The sequence below is a fragment of the Bombus terrestris genome, chromosome 4 (genome assembly GCF_910591885.1).
Source record: "Bombus terrestris chromosome 4, iyBomTerr1.2, whole genome shotgun sequence".
Classification (NCBI taxonomy): domain Eukaryota; kingdom Metazoa; phylum Arthropoda; class Insecta; order Hymenoptera; family Apidae; genus Bombus; species Bombus terrestris.
In genome coordinates, this window is record NC_063272.1 from 8066641 (window position 1) to 8085546 (window position 18906).

The following is an 18906-nucleotide window of genomic DNA, read 5'->3' on the forward strand; positions in this document are numbered from 1 at the left end:
GCAATGTTATATTTCGTTATTAATTATAATTTAATATCTAGTTTGTTGAAGGGAATAGGGCACAGTCTGTAGAAAATTGCTGGTAACAGAGAACCGCGTTACATTTGACTTTCGGATAGTTTCATTAATTATGTCTACAAAAGCGGAGAATACTATAATTTATGACAATAAATCGTTAAAACAAAAATTCGAAAGAAATTCATTAAAAATAAAATTTGTTGATGAGAGTACAGATATCTTTCAAATATCTTTCAATAAAAATACAAATGTGGTAAAATTCGTGGCAATCATAATAATTATTATAGTTTGTATATTTTTTGCCAAGTATTAATCTTCCACTTATCACTGTGATGAAATTTATCGAATGGCAGATTAGCACAAGAATAATCACGCATAACAGTTAAAAATCGAAATGACCAGCGAGCATCGATATACATATACGGAAACTCTGATTTGTAAAAATTTAAAATTGTAAAAGAAAAATGCAATTTATATATCATTTCAATACGTAACAATTTATAGATTTCTCATAATTTCTTATTAACCTTTGGTTTTCATTATCTATCGTAATTTCTTCTGATAAATATTCACTCTGTTGCGCCTAACGTTCGTACATTTAACGCTGCTTCGTCTAACACTGTTTGAGGTTTTCGAAAAAAGGCCGATATCAGAAGGAAAAGAATTCCAAACTTTTTCCAGCATTGCGATTGGCTCCATCAGGGTGTCGCACTGATACTGCTATGATTCTGGAAAAACACTCTTTTAAGTAGGTCGTTCCGGAACGGTAATCAGGATGACGACGATTTCCGATTGGGACTTCTGAGCCGGTGATTAAGATGACGTGGATTTCCGGATTCGCTGATCAGTTAACGGAATTTTTAATTTGTCCGCTGATCGCTTAGAAAATAAAAATTGCCCCGTAATTAATTTCTATTCTGCTATTGCTGTCATATACACAGTCGTATTACTTCGGTCTCATGTAACTTTCGTGTTCTGTGACCAATGTGCTCACACTCCTCCAGTTTCACGTTTCCCACGTGAGCAGGATTTTTTACAGAGACCTAGCGTCTCTAGCTATTGGAGTAGGCTCCTCAGTCCGAGGAGCTGATTATTTATAATATCTCAATATGTATAAAGAAAACTGTTTTCATATCGTACTTGTGGGAGATTCCTTCGATGAGATCTGTTGCATCCTCGACAGAACAGTGTGGGAAGAAAACAGCGAGGCAGGAAAGTTGAATTGCGTTTGAGTTGTCTTGCGAATTTGTATTCTCGGGAGATTTCTCTCCGATAAGTCTATCGATAATGCAATTGATTCTGTTAAGGTCGAAGTCATTTTGGATTAAATTTGTCTTGGGTCTTAATGTGAAGCAGATACCGCTGTTTAACAGTTTATATGTAATTCTAACGTTCACCGCTCTAGACCGTAGAGGTTCATTGTGAAAGCAGAGATAACGAAACGTGTATTATCTCTTGAACGATTGTATCTCAGAGAATGTGATACGAGTTGAACGAGGTGACCAGATCTCTCCTTTGTCTGATCGATGATAAGAAGTTTCTCTCTTGCTATGGTTACATTTACTTTCGAATTTTCAAATTCAGTTATTTTAGTTTATGTATCTTTATACGTTTATGGACGTAATTAAGGAAATGAAACCTAGGTAAAGATTTCATGAATTCAATCAATATCATCGTAGTAAATTTTTGAGAATTTTTTATACCAATTCGTCCACGAATAATTTTTTTACGATTGAAATTTCTTAAGATTATAATTAAACGATTCAACTGTTGTGTACGCATCAAGTCGCTAATTGTAAGCATGGAAACATTGAACGACTGTAAAATAGAATGATATTGTACATTTAAAATAGGATGGTAATACATAACGATAAAACGACTATTGACATTTGTACTCTAAATGGAAACAATAAACAATCTTCTTTTTCAATATTATATCCGTGATTCATTTTGTTGTGGGATTATTCGTACTTAATATCTTAGTGACTCGTTACTTGATAAGAAATCAAAGAATCAGTTCTCTTAGTGGCTCTGTAATAATTTTACGTTACGATCGCACGCAACGTAACAATGATAACAGCCTTCGTCGTCTCTTTCTGTTAAATAACTATAATAACTTAATTCCGGATGTTTATGCATACATAGCGAACTGAAATACACTAAAACGTACAAAATAGACATAATACTTAAAGATACGCAAAGTAGAGTAGTGGCCATAACATTTGAAGAATAAAACCAATTTCTAGTTATGTGTCATTTCTTTACTTACGTTCATTAAAATATGAATTTGCATAAACCGCAAAGCATAAATTCTCGATAAGATTAACTCTGCAAAGATTATAATTTGCCTTCAGCGCATTATATTTAGATTTTTGAAGCTAAGACAGATCTAAACTCGATACCGATTACGAACTAGCCACCTGTTATTACAAACTTTAATCTCTTAATTATTTGACACGACAGAAAAATGATGTATTCCCATTATTATCAGATGTTTCAAACCAATATTTAACGATATTCCGAGTAATCAGATTTAAGGTATTATTAACGAGGGATAAAGAGTTCGTCGAAATAATCTTTGAAATAAGAGAATCTACGATGGAATTGACACATTTGTCCAATGTTCTCAAAATTGTATAATATCGATGATCAGGCATAGGATTATTAATGAAGATACGAATTTGAAATAATCTTCGAAATGTTTATTGATAATAACGAAGGATAAGATTGATAGAAGACATTCGAAACATTCTTACATTTGCTTAAACGCGTCTTTTGAATTCAAACTGGTATAATAGGCTTGCAAGGTTGATTCTTGTGTAACTGCTGCTACAGACTGACGTATAATCTTAAAAAATAAACATCTGACATCATGGAATTAAAAACGCTATTTTATACATGAATCAGACTTATAGATCAGTTTTTGTGTAAACAAGATATTTAAAAGTGATAAAAATCAAGTTATATTATTACAGTTATATAGAAATAAATATTTTTCAATATTTTTCTAATAAAACACAACGATATCTTTCCGATAAATCTCCCGCGAATAATAATAAAGATAAATGCTTTGTTTTTTTCGTCCTTGCACTAACAAAGAGGATGTTCACACGTAAATGCATCAACAATTATGAAATCGACGTTACTTTTTGTTTCCTCATTATATTGATAATCGTTGATGTTTTTCAAAACCGCTAGAATTTCGCGTAACTTGTAGCATGTGTGTCATCTATTCTTAGTGTATTTATAATAGTCAATTATCAAAGAACATACTGAGAAACGTTACTAGTCGCGTAGCACTGTAGCAAAATGTAGCATTTTATATGTCTCTATCTCTAGTTATCTTTAAATTTTATCACATCACTGATCTCCAGATCTTCCTGAGATTTTTCGTTTTATGATGGCTCGGAGTATGAATATTGTACGATGAAAAAGAAGAAATTACACGAGAACTTTGCTGCCAGAAGTACCACTAGTTGGCGATTTGAATTCGCAAAGAAATAAATAGAATTTTGTAAATTCAAATTAATTGAATTTCTATCGATTACGACCCACTTTCTAAAAGTTCCTTAATTTTAGGATCAGAATATACGATTAATATTTCATTTTTCAGAAACGGTTAACGTCGATGAAATTGATCAATTCGTTTGCCGTATAAAATCTTCTCTCGAGTTGCGGATCGATCGTATCGCACAAATTTTCGCGAACGCAAAGGATTAATTTGCATCCTGTATTTAAGTTAAGTTTAAGTAAAATTCGTGGCAGAATTATACCTTCCCTGCCTGCAAAATATCGTGTGAAATTCAACGAAGAGTTACGTGCACCAGCGACTATTTCGTCGAGTAAAGAAATTTCAATTTCACTGAAGGACCCTATGTTATGTCGACTATGTTATATAAAAATAAAAACACATACCGTAGAAACTCTTCATCGTCAAGCTCTATAATTATTTCTAAAGAGGTATTGCGTATACCTCTTACATCTGTCATCATCCGCGATGGATTCAAGGAAATTTTTTATAAAATAATATTCGAACATTGAAAAACACACATAATTTTCTATTCACAAAACGAGCATATGTATATATTATACAGAAATTTAAATATCACTTTTCACGTATCTATTGAATTCTAAGATATATTTATAAAGTTTTTACTAGAAGTCTTTCACGTGATGCGTACCCATTTATAAAAATATAGCTAATTATTATTTATTAGCAAATAACGTATTGTGTAACACAAGGAATCAGATTTAACCAAAGATTCCCATGCTTCGTGCCAATCCGTGTCTAGTCGGCGTGTTTCGTGGCGGCGTGAGTACACGCGCACGGAACGAACGAGTTTGTTACTCGAGGCGCGCGAGTTTGCGATCAGGACAGTGTTTATTCCACGCGGATCGCGGAACGAAGCATGGAACCGGCTAGAGATCACACGAAGGAACAGGTGTCACACTGTAATCCATTTCTACCACATATCTAAATACTTTCATTCAATCGGCATCCGAAATTCTTCGAAAAAGTTCTCCTCCTTATTTCGAAGAATCTTCGTCGCTATCAGAGATCGTTCCAACTGATGCGATGTCGCGATCGTAAAACCCCAATTTCCAGAATTTCCAGTTGCGAGTTATCATGATCTAATTGACTGACTTGAAAGAACCGCGAAACACCTGAAGAGAACACCTGTGTTAAATTCTACGTATTCGTCGTGATAGTAGCCGCGTCATCGCAGGTGTTTCAATTCGGTTCTAATCAGATCCTTAGAGAAATCTGCTTTCTGAAAGTTTCTTAGAGTTTGCGAGGTGAAAAAGTACAAAATCGTGTCGAAGAAGCGGATATTATGAATCATAAGCGATCAGATACTCTTATTAAATGGTGATTAAATGTGAACTGATAAATCCTATGAAATGCTTCTCTGACGCGAAGTTCCTCCGAATTTTCAAATAAGACGTGTTTAATGGAAATTTGGAAAACCATGTTTAAGATTCAAGCATGTTATAGTGAGTGATAGATCAGATAATCATTGGAATAGTGATATAATACGATATGATAAATATGACGATGAATTATTTGATCTGAAAATCAGTTAAATAAAGAAGCCTACTACGGATGTATTATGCGAATTTTGATGGATTTTGCATGTGGGTATTCGACAGAGAATTATATTGGAAAGGTAAGTGTACTGCAAAGGATGATCGATTAGATAATCATCATACCGGTGATAAAATACATATAACTGATAGCTGTCAACGATATGCACGTGTTAAATTGTGACTGTTCGATCACTCTTAATAAACAGAATCGAATATTAGAGGAAGAAATGATTCATAAAGCGACGTCGTCATACAAGTGGAAGGTAAACAGGTGCAACTCATAACCACTATGATAAATTTGTACATTTTTCTTCGTTAAATTGATAAGCAATAAAGAAGCGTATAGAGACATAGGCGAGACAACGAACCAATATCTCTTATCAACTTCTACGTACTTCTTGAATATCTAATTCTACCGTCAATTTATGTAAGTATGTATGAGAGTTTACACACACGTCAGTTTAATTGATCCACGCCTTGCCTTGACAATTTGTAAGAGTCAAAGCGGAATCTTTTTCTTATCTGGCTTGAGTGACCTCGGAAATTGTTGACAAGGATTGGCCTCCTCAGACTGGTTCAGGCACGGCAAGTAGTTTAAAGTATATGTAGGTATATAGCAAATAAAGCCATATTTACACTGTATCATTGCAGATGATCACTATGAACGATTAATAAAAAAAACGTCGTTTTCATTCACATTTCATTCACAGTGATCCTCCAAAGCCAGCAATGTAAATTCAGCTTTACTTGCTACTTGGCTAAACTACTAACCGTATTCCAACCAGCCTGCAATATGGGATACCCTAACTGCGTTCGACGCAATCTTATTGTAGAGGAGAATTAAAGACGATCAATGTTATTGTCGATATTTATGGTTCTCAATAGTATCCTACGTAAGAGTCTTTCTAGACCATCGATATATATATCCGTCAATATATTAACGATACAATGTCGAAAACCTTAAATATTTTGGTAATAATATTAATCTAAACGCCCCTTTAGATCCTAATTACACGAACGATATCGCAACGCCTATCTGCGCCAGTCCAATGACAATACCTTCGCGAGGTACGCATTCGATGCACGCTAATATGATAGACGACTATGCCAATACCATGGACAGCGATGTTTCTATTTTTCGAGTATATTTTTAGATCGACGTCTGGTTAGATTTGGCTTGAAGAGATACATGAAAATATCGACGTGATCTGCTGGATCATCATCAGCTGCATAGTACGTGCACCTGTACCACGTATATATAATATGCTTGTACTCGTACGTGGTTCATGTTAGATTCAGCCTTGGAGCGCGATGATGAGAATAATTATTTATAGGCGCTGGCTCCGTATGCGTTGTGGAATTCTTATTTAATCAAATAATTTTTTAGCTACGTACACTTCGCAGGAAATTGGTGTAATGTGTTACTGTGCTATATAATACTACGTAAACGTCTGTTTAGAAGCATCACGTGTTTCGTTTTATTTTATCAACATTAGAACTACCAATGTTTAGTGTGTTTGAAATAAACATGAACAAATGAGAATGGACAAATATATAGAATATATCTTTTTATCTTAATAAAAAACAATAATAACTTTGCCAAAATTGCCAGTATCTACATATGTAGATACTTTCATGGTTTCGATAATTGTAAGTTTTAAAGTTTCAAAATGTAACAAATGTCTCATATAACGATTGCGTACATATGACAGAAAATTGTTAACAATTTTAAAGTGAAATATTCGTCTCGTACTAATCTACCCTAATGGAAAATATGAGTTCTATGAACGGAAATAAATTTGTTACAACTTCAATGATTTAAGATAATCAAGGTTAGAAGTTATCTGCTCCTTTAAGTCAGGCATTCCAATGGAAATTACCATAAACAGGAAACATAAATCAGTAGTGATTGATGGTTAAACCGTTTCTCGATTATGAATGAAATTCTAGCATAATCGAGATATGATTTCATAGTAACATAAAACACGTATTTCGATCGCGAATTACGCGATGCTTATATTTAGTTCTAATAAGTAGTTTGATAAACTTTCAATGGATCGCAATTACGAGATTTTTTATTATAAATTTTATCTTATCCTATTTGAAGATTCGCAAAACAGTATGCTCCTTTGGCTGAACTGAATTTGCTCAAGTTCGATCACACGATTGATCAATATTTTATTAAAGTACAAAGCTGCCATTTTTTTCAATTATGTAATCGTAAATGCTAACGTACACGTAAGAAGCGAGACCGAAGGCAAAAAGATCAGCTCGTCATTCGTTTACAAAACGTTACATAGGAATCCAGATCGATGATTGGTCTTATTTGGTTGCGTCTTAAATACAGCGCGTGTATCCATCTTTTATTTGTATGTTCAAATGATTCATCACTGTATCAGATAGCCTTAAGAGACTCGTAACAAGTCTTTATAGATACAAAGAGTATACGTTATTACTCGTAAGTGGCGTAATATCAGGCGCGGGCACCTATTCATTTTCGATTATGAGACCTGCGATTAGTTAAAGATCACTGCAAATTTTGACCTCAGTCTTTTTTATTTCATTTTCTGTTTTTTTTCTGTGATAGAACGTAAATTTAAAAACAACAAAGATCAATGAAAAATAAAAAGTGTTCAATGCAATTATTTAAGTTTACGAACGATATTATTTCGATTGTCATCGGTTGATTGTTTCACATCAACTTCAATAGAGAATCACGACCTACCAAAAGGAAGAACGATTCGGCCGTGAACTATGAATTCTCAACAATGAATTCTGATTAAAGATTATATCGTCGTAAATGGAAGGCAAGCACGACACAGAAATTGTGTCCCACATTTGTAAAAACACATAGTTATTAGTCTCGTGCGTCACTAATCGATCTTGATGTATTCATTCACGTACTGCCTTGTATAAACACATTGTTGATAATCTATTTTCCTTCTTTATGCTTCTTATTTGTCCTTAAATGTCGTTTAAAATAGGATTGTAAGCGGATAATGCGTTTGTAATATCGAAAGCTGATCGATTGTTTTTCGCTTTGTTACGATAAAAAGTAGAAAAATTGCAAAATGAAATTTTTTAGATCGTTGCAAATTTATGAATCACAGAATTCTTTGCTACTAACAACCATAAAGCTACGTCCAGTATCGAAAATATGGAAAATTATTCGAGAGAATATTACAAATTAGAAATTAGAAGTTATTAAGCATTTCGTAAGTGACAAGTGTTACAAGTAAAATAACAAAAGTTGTAAAGAAGATATCTACCACTTATTATATATAACTTGTTGATTCCTTAATATTAGTGATATTAGTTGATAAACTATTGCGCGGCAAAACTCTGAAAATAATCTTTTTGCAGTTTCGTGATGTCAAGTGCTTCACGCCTTCTTACGAGTTTCTAAATTGTCTCTTCTGAACGGTGTCTTTTTCCATTAAGACGCCCACCCTCCCGCGACGACGAAGAAGGAAAATCGTTCCTGTCGTCCTTATTCCGGTTTTTTCTCGATCAAATACGATCGCTATTGTATTTATTTATCTACATCGACTGCAGCATTTGCCTTAGATTCTCCTTTTTCCCCATTCGTTACATGCTGTGACTCTTTACATTAGCTAATTACCAACATTTGCCGTGTTGCGTTTTAATTAATCATCATTTACCAAAGGACATGGCTATATCGAATGTTTAATAAAAGAAAAATAATGGACGAAGCTCCAACCGTGTACTCGACGTAATTATTCTTAATCAAGTTTCTTATTACGCGCACGATCGTTTTACGATGATTAAATTCAATTTTAGATTGTATTAGATCTTACTGGATATTTATTCGTGTTTCTTTGAGAGCTGATAAATCTAAAATAGATCTAAAAAAAGAAATTAATAACGAAGACAGCATGAAATGTTTGCGGAGAAGATTGACACTATGGTGAAAATTCTAAAACGCAATTGATATGTAAAACGTGTATGTATTTGATCAGGAAATTAATGCATAGTTCTTTATGAAGTATTCTTGGGGTGTAAAATTTCAATGCTAATTATTGGAAAAAATAGTATTTGCACGTTAATAGTATATTATAGTTTGTTTGATAAGTGTAAAAAGAAACGTTTATTACAAGTTGATATAACATTGGCCAGGAATAACTCGGCGCTAATTGTACACGTTAATTTCGAATACATTTTTTAACTAAATAAATGAGACAAATTTGTCAATAGAAAACTGAGATTCAACATTTCAATTCTATTACATAGTTCAATCAAAATCAACATCAAATTCCATAAGAAACATTACATAAAGTTCATCGCTTTGGCATGTTTATCACTCCGACAGACTTGGCTACAGTTAGATTGAGAAGTCTGCACTTTTTTACGAAATCAACGTGCAAGACTTTGTGAATTTTCCAACTTCCACCATGTATTGTCCATGATTCGTCAATGCCATTATTTTAACTATTTAGATCGTACCTGTGAAGAACAATACTTCGTATAAAACAATACGACGTATAAAACTTGGCGAAAATTTTCCAAGTCACGCGGTATAAACAGTCTATTACTGAAGCAAATTTCCGTCGTAACTTTCTACGCTAAAATCCTGGTGGAACTTTGTAAACCTCTGCTCGGTATCTTTGAAGCAAACGATGCAGAGCTGTGTCAATCTTTGTTCGAAAATAGTTTCCGGAAGTATTCTGTTCTAAATAATTCATTCGTACGACTTTGTATAATTCATTGCATGAAATTCATATTGAGGCTTCTATAAGTTAAAGATAAATTTTACATGTCGCTCTTAATACTCTGAATGCCTGTTACACATTTCTCTGAATATCTTCGTGAAATCGATATAATAATACGGATAATATTTAGATCGTTAAATGTTACGGCCGTTGTATCATCACGTCACGCAAGAAAATATTTCTCAGAATCGACGACTGTATTTGACCCGTATTTGTCCTAGTATTTATGCTCCTTTTATGCTTCTTTCAACATCTCAGAGGTATACAATACGCGCAGGTATTCTATATACAAAAAGGTGTCGAGCAATAGGCAGAGGGTGGCGAAAGAGTTTGCACCATCTACTAGTAGACGGGAGTTCTTGCATTTTGCAACAGGGTCGATCCTTTCCGAAACGGCAAATGTACCGTATCGATTCGCAGTCGGACGTTAACCGAGCGTATTAGCAAAGCAAGTTTTGCATTTGCTACGTATAAAAGCTCCAAGGAGTATCTTCTTCGTCATGGAAATGTGGCCAAACGTTTTTGGTCGAAGTCTGACACAGTAGTTTTACACTTATTTACGAGTCGTCTACATATAGGCGGCACGTATTGTCCAATCAAGGGGTCGTTAACGAGATTCGTAAATACCGTTTCGATTCGTAACGTAATTTTCCGTGAACATCTGATCGAGTTCCGAGAACGAACTGGACGCGCTGATTGAAAAATAACGAAGCGATTGAAATACAAGGGCTATAAACACATTTCGTAAGGACCGTGATAAAAATAACTATTTACCAGATTATATAACTATCTTGTATTAGAAGAGTGGAAAAGTCGAAAATTGTGAAAAAGAAAGTATATTCATATTGTTGAATGTTATGGGAATAATATCCATCATCCACATAATCGGAAACCGAACAGAGAATAATATCTTCCCTGAATATCAATTGTGCTTTAGAAAATTTCACTATCTTCTTAATTAAAATATTCTTAATTAATTATTCCAACGGAATGCTTTCTCTTCGTTTTAATGTACATCTTTTTCTAACGCATCAACATAAAAACGAGCAACATCACCTATGGCAAAGGAATATTACCTCCACCCCCTAGTGTTCAAGATACGTGGCGCCAGTCGTATCGTTCCTGTATCCGTTTCCTTTATTGAGTGTTCATCAACGTTCGTAACTACGTCAACTTTTACGAGAATCACGATACGTGTAAGTAAGAACACGAATATGAAATCCGTACACTCGGAAAGACTGGCGCCAGACACATTACCCTCCGCTATTTTTCGTCTTTCTAATAGAACGTTTTTCGATAACATTCCCGTCCCTTTAATACTCTACGTGGTACACAATATAAAAGAAAGTTGAAGCAAAACCAAATCATTTGGTGAAAAATTTATGTTTTAGGCATGAACCAATTGTCTCTGAAATGACTTTGAGTTTTCAGTTTAGTGATATAATACAACACGGTGGAGAATTTTGGGATTTGTAAAAAAGATGATTACGCACGTATTAAGAAGAAAAATTATTTGCGATAATAGCAACAAAATTTCTATAATTAAGACTTAAATATTTAGAAATGAAACAAATTAAAAGTTGAATATTTTTCATAATTTTTCGTTACGATATCGACGATTCGAACAAGAAGCATTTTATTTAATTTAGTTTAAATTGATTTTCGGCATTATTATTTATGATTCTAAGTTATTTCTAGTTCAATGTGTCATTGTAGAAGTGTTGAAATATTTCGTTTGCTTGTCCTTCATTTTCAAGACTAATGCGTGACCCGATTATCTATCTATATTTTATCTAGTAAATAATAGATTTTAGCCAATATATTTCTTATAAAGGACAGAAACTTGAACCTCGGTGCCACGTTTCGGAGAATATTACCAATAACCTAACATAACATAGGGCATTTCTTCGAACCAGGTGTAAATATCATCGGAAAGCACAAATTGCGATAAACGTACACCACTTAAAACATTGTCAGTATATATATAATATGTAACAGTGTTTCTACTGCAACAATTATTATCTATTAAAACGACAAGTGACGATTTAATTCGAACCAGGAACTTGAATATCTAGAAACTTTCTCGCAAATTGCAATAGAAAAATTCAGTGTTGTAATTTTCCAACTTTATTTTTTTCTTCTTTCTCAATGTAATTTTTCGTTTTGCAAAATATCTATAAAGGTCGTCAATGAACTTTCTGCAGATCGTCGGAACTGATACGTAAACTAAACTAAAAAAATACTCACAAAATACAAGGATACAATCACGTGCGATGGTAATGAGTATCTGAAAATAAATTATTTTATCAACGCATGTAGTGATACCACACATGGCAATATCTACGATCGATAGAGTTTATCGTTTAACATTCAGTCGGGCTGTATCACTCAGTCTTTCTCAACCATTGGTTGCGTATAGTGATATCCTACAGTGATTGAACGATTCATAGATATTCACTTATTGTAGAACCGACCTACACAGATCGCATAGCCGGAAGAAACATTGTACGTTGTTTCGTGTGTAACATTGTTTCAATAATTTATTAGATAAAAAAGGGAAGAAATTTATTATTGATAAACTATGGCAGTTGTTTAACGCATTTCCTAAATAATATATAACTTATAGTAAAGGAAGTAATACAAATTCCGGAATATTATTCGAAGACACGTGATTATAATTCGAATTAAGTTGCCAAAAGGAAAATCTATCATTGGAAAATACACGACCCGTTTGGTTTAATAAACGTCCGAATAATCTAATACTGAACTAATATATAATATATGAAAAGACGGAATGTAAATTATGAAATTTTCTTAAAAGACGTGTGAAGTATATTTCAAAATCGAATGAAACTTGCAGAATGATGGTTGAAAGCCGAATCGTTCATAACAGCTATCAATCTCGTCTAACTTTTCGGTGTAACGCGACATTAATTCTTAACGAATGACTAAGTCAAATGAAAAGTCACGAGAGAATTGCTCTTCCCGAAGGACATATACTTTGCATTCAAATTATATTTCCATTAAGCTTCGATTGCATAATAACTATAGGATAAAAAGTTGAAAATAATCGCTTCACCTATTGTTACAGAAAATATTTTTCGTCCACCCAACTGATATCGCCACCTTCGAAGGAAACTACGATGCAAGAAATAAATTTGAATAACATCTGAATATCTTCTTCCTCCATTGGATTAGAATTTTCTGACGAATTCGTGAAAAGTGAAATAAAAATGTCTTCGAGCAAGGATCGAGTTCCAGCCACTGCGTGCGAAGTGTCGCAGTTGAAAGATGAATATAAGGAAAACGATTCGAAGAATCGTAAGTTGGCTGAAACAGACGACTATTTGGCGGTTGACGAAACTTATCGTAGCAGTAAAGTGGAATATGTTCCTCGTATCACGTGGCCGGATTTGATCGCGTTAATTTTCGTTCACGTAGGCTGCATTTACGGATTATACCTTATCTTCACCGAAGCTAAGCTTCTTACCACGTTATGGGGTAAGTGTAATCGAAATTATGTTTGTTCGTGGTTGTTATTATCGATGAGGAAATATTCCGTATCTTTCACGGTGTCGTATTCAACGATATACCGTGTACATACAATTACTTACGAACATCTTCGTTTACCATGTACGAAAAGTCATTGCTGTTCAAATGACATGCTAGAAAATTTCACTGCCAAGTTATTGCACTCTGTATTAATTAATATGACTAAGGACTGTTATATCATTGCTTTGCGTGTAAAAATAATTAACGATGTACCTGTGTAACAATATGTGGTCGTTGTACGACGTTCCAATGTGCTTCGTTTAGATGAAATTGATTTTCGAAGAAACTTTTTATAGAATGTACGAAGACTTTTGTGGGTGACTGTATATTGTATACGATCGATGATGCACCGTATGAATCCAGGAAAGAAATTGATTTTTTTATAACCTAGAAAGCTGCTGGAAGGATAATATTTATTTTTCGTCAACCAAGGGTAAAAAAAATATCCTTGAGCATGAAATTGCTGGATCGGAGGACGGATTGTTTAATAGCAAAAAATAAGTATATCGTATAAAAAATAGATAATAGAAATAAATATATAACGGAAAATAAAAATTAAGTTTAATCGAACTAAAATTCAATGCAAAAGGAGTGAGTAATCCACAGTGTAAGAATCGTTTCACAATACTCTACATCGAAGATGATACAGTATCAGCACGGTAGATTGTATGACATAACAGAAGATTAAATTAAAGAATAAAGCAGTAGTAGCGATGTAATCACCCCTACTCTTTTCAATACTTCAATATTACTTTTTCATGACTCTCATTCAGGATAGAAGACCATATTTCTTCAGATATTCAGATATTCAGATAATTCGTTTATCAAGTCGATAAAACATTGAAATTTTAATGTCTGTCTGATTCATCGGTTATTATTTATTATTATTCAACATTCTCAATAATTAATATACATATGCATACGTATTGTGTTTATAGGTCAGAATCTGAAATCAATATTGTATTGTGCTATCATACGTTACGTGTCGTACTGAAAAATAGTTAACTGGGCTGCGAAAATTCTACGAAGTACTCAACAATCAGATTAAGCATCGATCGCGCAGGTTCACGCAAGGGATTATGTAAATATATATTATTGGTCATCGATGATTCCAATTCCGATTCTACAATATTCTTGTCAAAGTTGTATTAGCAATTAGAAAAATAAAAAATCGAAGGAATAAAACGGGAAAATTCGAGGTATAGGAAAAAATTCGATAAAACTGCTATTTAAAGAACTCTCCTCCAGTGACCTTGACCATCACATACGTTATCAGGATCACACTTCTGAGTAAGGTCAAACTGACTCAAATCTAATACGAATCGAAACAAATCGATAAATGTGAGAACAATTGTATACAACACGTATGTACCACGTGCTGACTCCTTAAATGTTATTTGTTAATAAGTTTATAAGTTAATAAGTTATTTTGTTAATAAGTTTTTAAGCCGAAGTTAAGATCACCGGAGGTGGGTCTTCTACAACGGTTTTGTAAAAACTTCTCCAATAATATCTTGCTTCTAAATAATATCCTTGTTCTTTACGCACGTTTATAAATTCTACTAACATTTTAACATACTTTCATTATGATTAGGAACGATAGAAAGTGACATGTAATTCATTAGATGAAGCTTTTGTGTCTCGATCATTACATAATGCATTTCAGAAACGAGAGCCGCGACGGAAGTGCGTTGCGTGCTGACTTCGGAACGGTTCTGCTGCAAAAATTCGAACCGACGACAGAAATAAACCGAGGCCATTTTCTGATTATTATTAATCTATGACACTGTTCTTGGCCTCGCAAATTACGTGGACTTCGTCATCGATGCTCGACAAGCCGAACTAATTCTCGACCATAACACGAATAACTCTGACGTACAGCGCAAAATACGATAAAATAAAAAAATTTTTGTTGAAATCCACGACACAATCTCTAAATAATTATTTTCATTAAGAAATAGAAATTTACAAAATTTTCGTTTCGTTTCGTTTCGTTTCGAGAAATAGAAATTAAAAAATTCTTTCGTCCGTTTAAACTGTTATATCTTTAAAACATTAGGATCTTGGATGTAGAGCGTAATATTTAAATATGTGGAAAACCCGAAAGAAAAAGCATGAATGAGAGTACAGAAGCAAATCGTTCTCGAGTTTAATCACCTTCTAATATTAGAATCAGAACATTCCTCTTGATTTTGGTTAACCGCGCGTGTGGAATGCCCAAACCCTCGAATATTTGGTGATGATTCACGCGATAATCAAAACAGGCAGGAAGATGAATGAAAGCGAGAATATGAACGAACTGGAAACAATCCGATTGCGTGGAGTTAGAAATACGCAAATTTAATCCGTTTCTTATGCTTCCGAAACATTATGTAAGGCTGTTGTAACGAACAACTGTTGATCATCGTGGAATATTTTTTCGAATTGGCAAAGTACATCGTAAGTAAGTTTGATGGCTCGAATGATTTGTATGAACGAGAATTAGTCGGCATTAAATTAAATTTTAGAATTTTTCTTAGAATTTGAGAGGATAAAAGAGATTGAGAAAACTAAAGGTGTAATTAATGGTATCAAATTTGATAATCGGTACGATAATAAAAATTTTAAACACAGACGACAGAGATAAATTTTTGTTTTATCATTCGGAGAATTTCAGATTACTGCTTAGATGATTAAATTAGATATATTGCATAATATAAATATGTCTGTACTGTGAATACATTGTATGTGATCAAGTTCAGATTATAAATATATCTGATGCGAGAGTAGAACTAGAAATACACTTGTTACGTTCGACTCAAAAGCCAGGGCTATGAATATTATGATGCGTTTTGTTGCAGCGTTCGTGGTTATATACACTTCCGGATTCGGTATAACCGCGGGGGCGCACAGGTTGTGGTCCCACAGGGCGTACAAAGCGAAATGGCCTCTTCGATTCTTACTAATATTACTATTCACCATAACTGGACAAGTTCGTAATTTTCTCTTCATCCCAATTTTTATGAATTTTTATAAAATTATCTTCCGATAATTAACTTAATTAATTCTTTAAAAATGAATATTCAATAACCAATTACTGAAAGATTAATTTTCTGCGACCAAAATATCTAAGAAATTAATTTCCCGCAGCTAAATTATTCCAACATATTTGTAAAAAAAATTCGAACTTCGAAATATAATTATTCTTTTTTAATTTCCCTAAATATTCAACAACTTCTAAATGAATTACAAACACTTTTCATCTACAGAAACACGTATACGCGTGGGCGTTGGACCACAGGGTACATCATAAATACAGCGAAACCGATGCGGATCCCCACAATGCGAAAAGGGGTTTCTTCTTCGCCCACGTGGGCTGGCTTTTTACAACACCTCATCCTGATGTTGTCGCAAAACGAAAAGCAGTGGACATGAGCGACTTGGAAGCTGATCCACTTGTCATGTGGCAAAAAAGGTAAATCCATCGAGAAAAAAAATATTGTTCGAGAATTTATGATTCTGAATTCTAAGAATTAATTCCAATAATTTGATAAGTTTCGTTGAGTGATATATTCTTTTACAGATACTACATACCTCTGTTTGCACTTCTAACCATTGGATTTCCGGTCGGCGTGCCTTGCTACTTCTGGTCAGAATCTGTCTGGACATCCTTCTGGGTGAACTTCAACTTTCGTTTCTGCGTTACGCTCAACATAGCTTTCTTCGTGAATAGCGTGGCTCACATGTGGGGCCAACGACCTTACGATAAGTAAGCAATCAATTTCAATAAATTCCAAATCACAAATATCGAAATTACGATGTTTCGAGTTACTTGAAGACGACATCACAAGCTTGCACGTGTGAAATTTCAGTTCTCCGTTCGTTTCAATCAGCGAGATAAATCTCTGATTAGAATCCATTTATTTAAGTGTTTATCAGAATATAAATTTGTACAAAGATCCAAGCTTCTCCAATATCACAAAATCAATACTTTGCACAAAATTACCTCTATCAAAGAAACTTTCTCACGAGATCACAAAAATTCTCCATACATTTCAGAGGGGATTTATTAATTTAATTCTGCGTCATTATTTTAAGTCTGAAAGTAGCATTATATATTCATATGACTTTTAGTTTCGGAACTAAGTACCCACACTCTTGCGATCAGATTTCTCGTATCGTGAAACTTGCATTCTATGTATATTCTCCTTCGTCATAAAATACTTCAAATGATATTGCTTCTACCGATAGAGTTTTCTTTTTCAAGATTTTTTTTTTTTTATTTGATAGAATATTTACAATCAATTCTCGTTGAGAATTTTCAGTAACTCCATTTGGCGTGATACAATGACATGGTTTATAATAGTTTATATTGTTGATTCTAGTAGAATATTTTCTTCAAGATCAAATAAAAATTTTGCAAATTTTTCAGATACATCTCTCCGGTGGAGAACGTGGTGGTTTCGATCGCGGCCCTAGGCGAAGGTTGGCACAACTTTCATCACGTATTTCCGTGGGATTACAAGACTGGAGAACTTGGAAACTACACGTTCAACTTGACTACGGGCTTCATCGACGCTTTTGCACACATCGGTTGGGCTTACAATCGCAAATACGTGTCACCAGCGATGGTTCGGCGCAGAGCGATCAGATCTGGCGATGGCAGTCATGTTTGGGGCTACGGTGATGCCGACATTCCAATTGAGGATCTCCAAGAATTAAAACAGATGGACAGGAAGAAAGAGTGATAATGTATTTTTAGTGATTACACGTCGACGTTATGTTCCTTCTATTTCCGCGAGTGTTGCGAACAATTAAACGTACAGGAGTGTGTGACACGAATTATGAATCACCATGTTGTTATTTTTTCTTGTGTCGTTCGGTGAATTTTATATGTTATTGTTTTATATGTATATATATATATATATATATACATACATATATATGTGTATGTGTATGTTACTGTTGTAAGTATTATATGTATCGAGCAGAAGCTGCTTTAGTGTGACGAAATCGATAAATGTATCAAGCGTATCAATGTATTAATGATTCTACGGCCAGGTGATAGCCACTTTATGCCATTAGACGAACAATAATATTGTCAGTATTTCAAGGTTTTTAACGAAAATGTGGTTTGTCAATAAATATTGGCACTATATATTGATCCTTTTAGTTGGGAACCTTGAAGTACAATGTATATCGAAAATCTGTAAACCCCCTTAGATCTTCATGCTCGATCATCTATCGCTTTGTCTTCCAACAGTTCCTGCTTTGTTTCTACGATTCTTGATCGCGCATTATTCTTATGATATAGACCTAATTTGTGTCTCCTTTTAATTTATTGTTTTCCAGTGACAAATTCCAGAATTTGATATATATATATATATATATATATATATATATATATATCAATATCGGTATTTTTAAATATTTCTAACCAAATTAATAATTTCAATATTGAATAATACATTTCCAACTATTTTCAAATACAATTAAACGACAAAAAAAAAACTGAGAAAATTTTCATCACTGGGGTTGG

The 18906-nt window shown here is 33.8% G+C and overlaps 1 protein-coding gene and 1 long non-coding RNA gene across 10 annotated transcripts; both read left to right on the top strand.

Annotated features, from left to right (window-relative positions):
• The first annotated feature begins 4315 nt into the window (after nucleotides 1-4315).
• Nucleotides 4316-18401, top strand: LOC100649922 (acyl-CoA Delta(11) desaturase-like). Of its 9 annotated transcripts, XM_048404759.1 has the most exons (11): nucleotides 4316-5186; nucleotides 5313-5533; nucleotides 5604-5711; nucleotides 5817-5999; nucleotides 6109-6174; nucleotides 6261-6339; nucleotides 12928-13337; nucleotides 16229-16359; nucleotides 16637-16842; nucleotides 16951-17136; nucleotides 17800-18401. In XM_048404759.1, exons 7-11 carry the CDS (start codon nucleotides 13070-13072, stop codon nucleotides 18113-18115), a joined length of 1107 nt encoding a protein of 368 aa, XP_048260716.1. In that variant the 5' UTR covers nucleotides 4316-5186; nucleotides 5313-5533; nucleotides 5604-5711; nucleotides 5817-5999; nucleotides 6109-6174; nucleotides 6261-6339; nucleotides 12928-13069; the 3' UTR covers nucleotides 18116-18401.
• On the top strand, nucleotides 14394-16002 carry LOC110119242. Its single transcript, XR_002307658.2, has 2 exons — nucleotides 14394-14587; nucleotides 15055-16002. It is a non-coding gene; the product is annotated as an uncharacterized LOC110119242 (long non-coding RNA).
• Nucleotides 18402-18906: the final 505 nt, after the last annotated feature.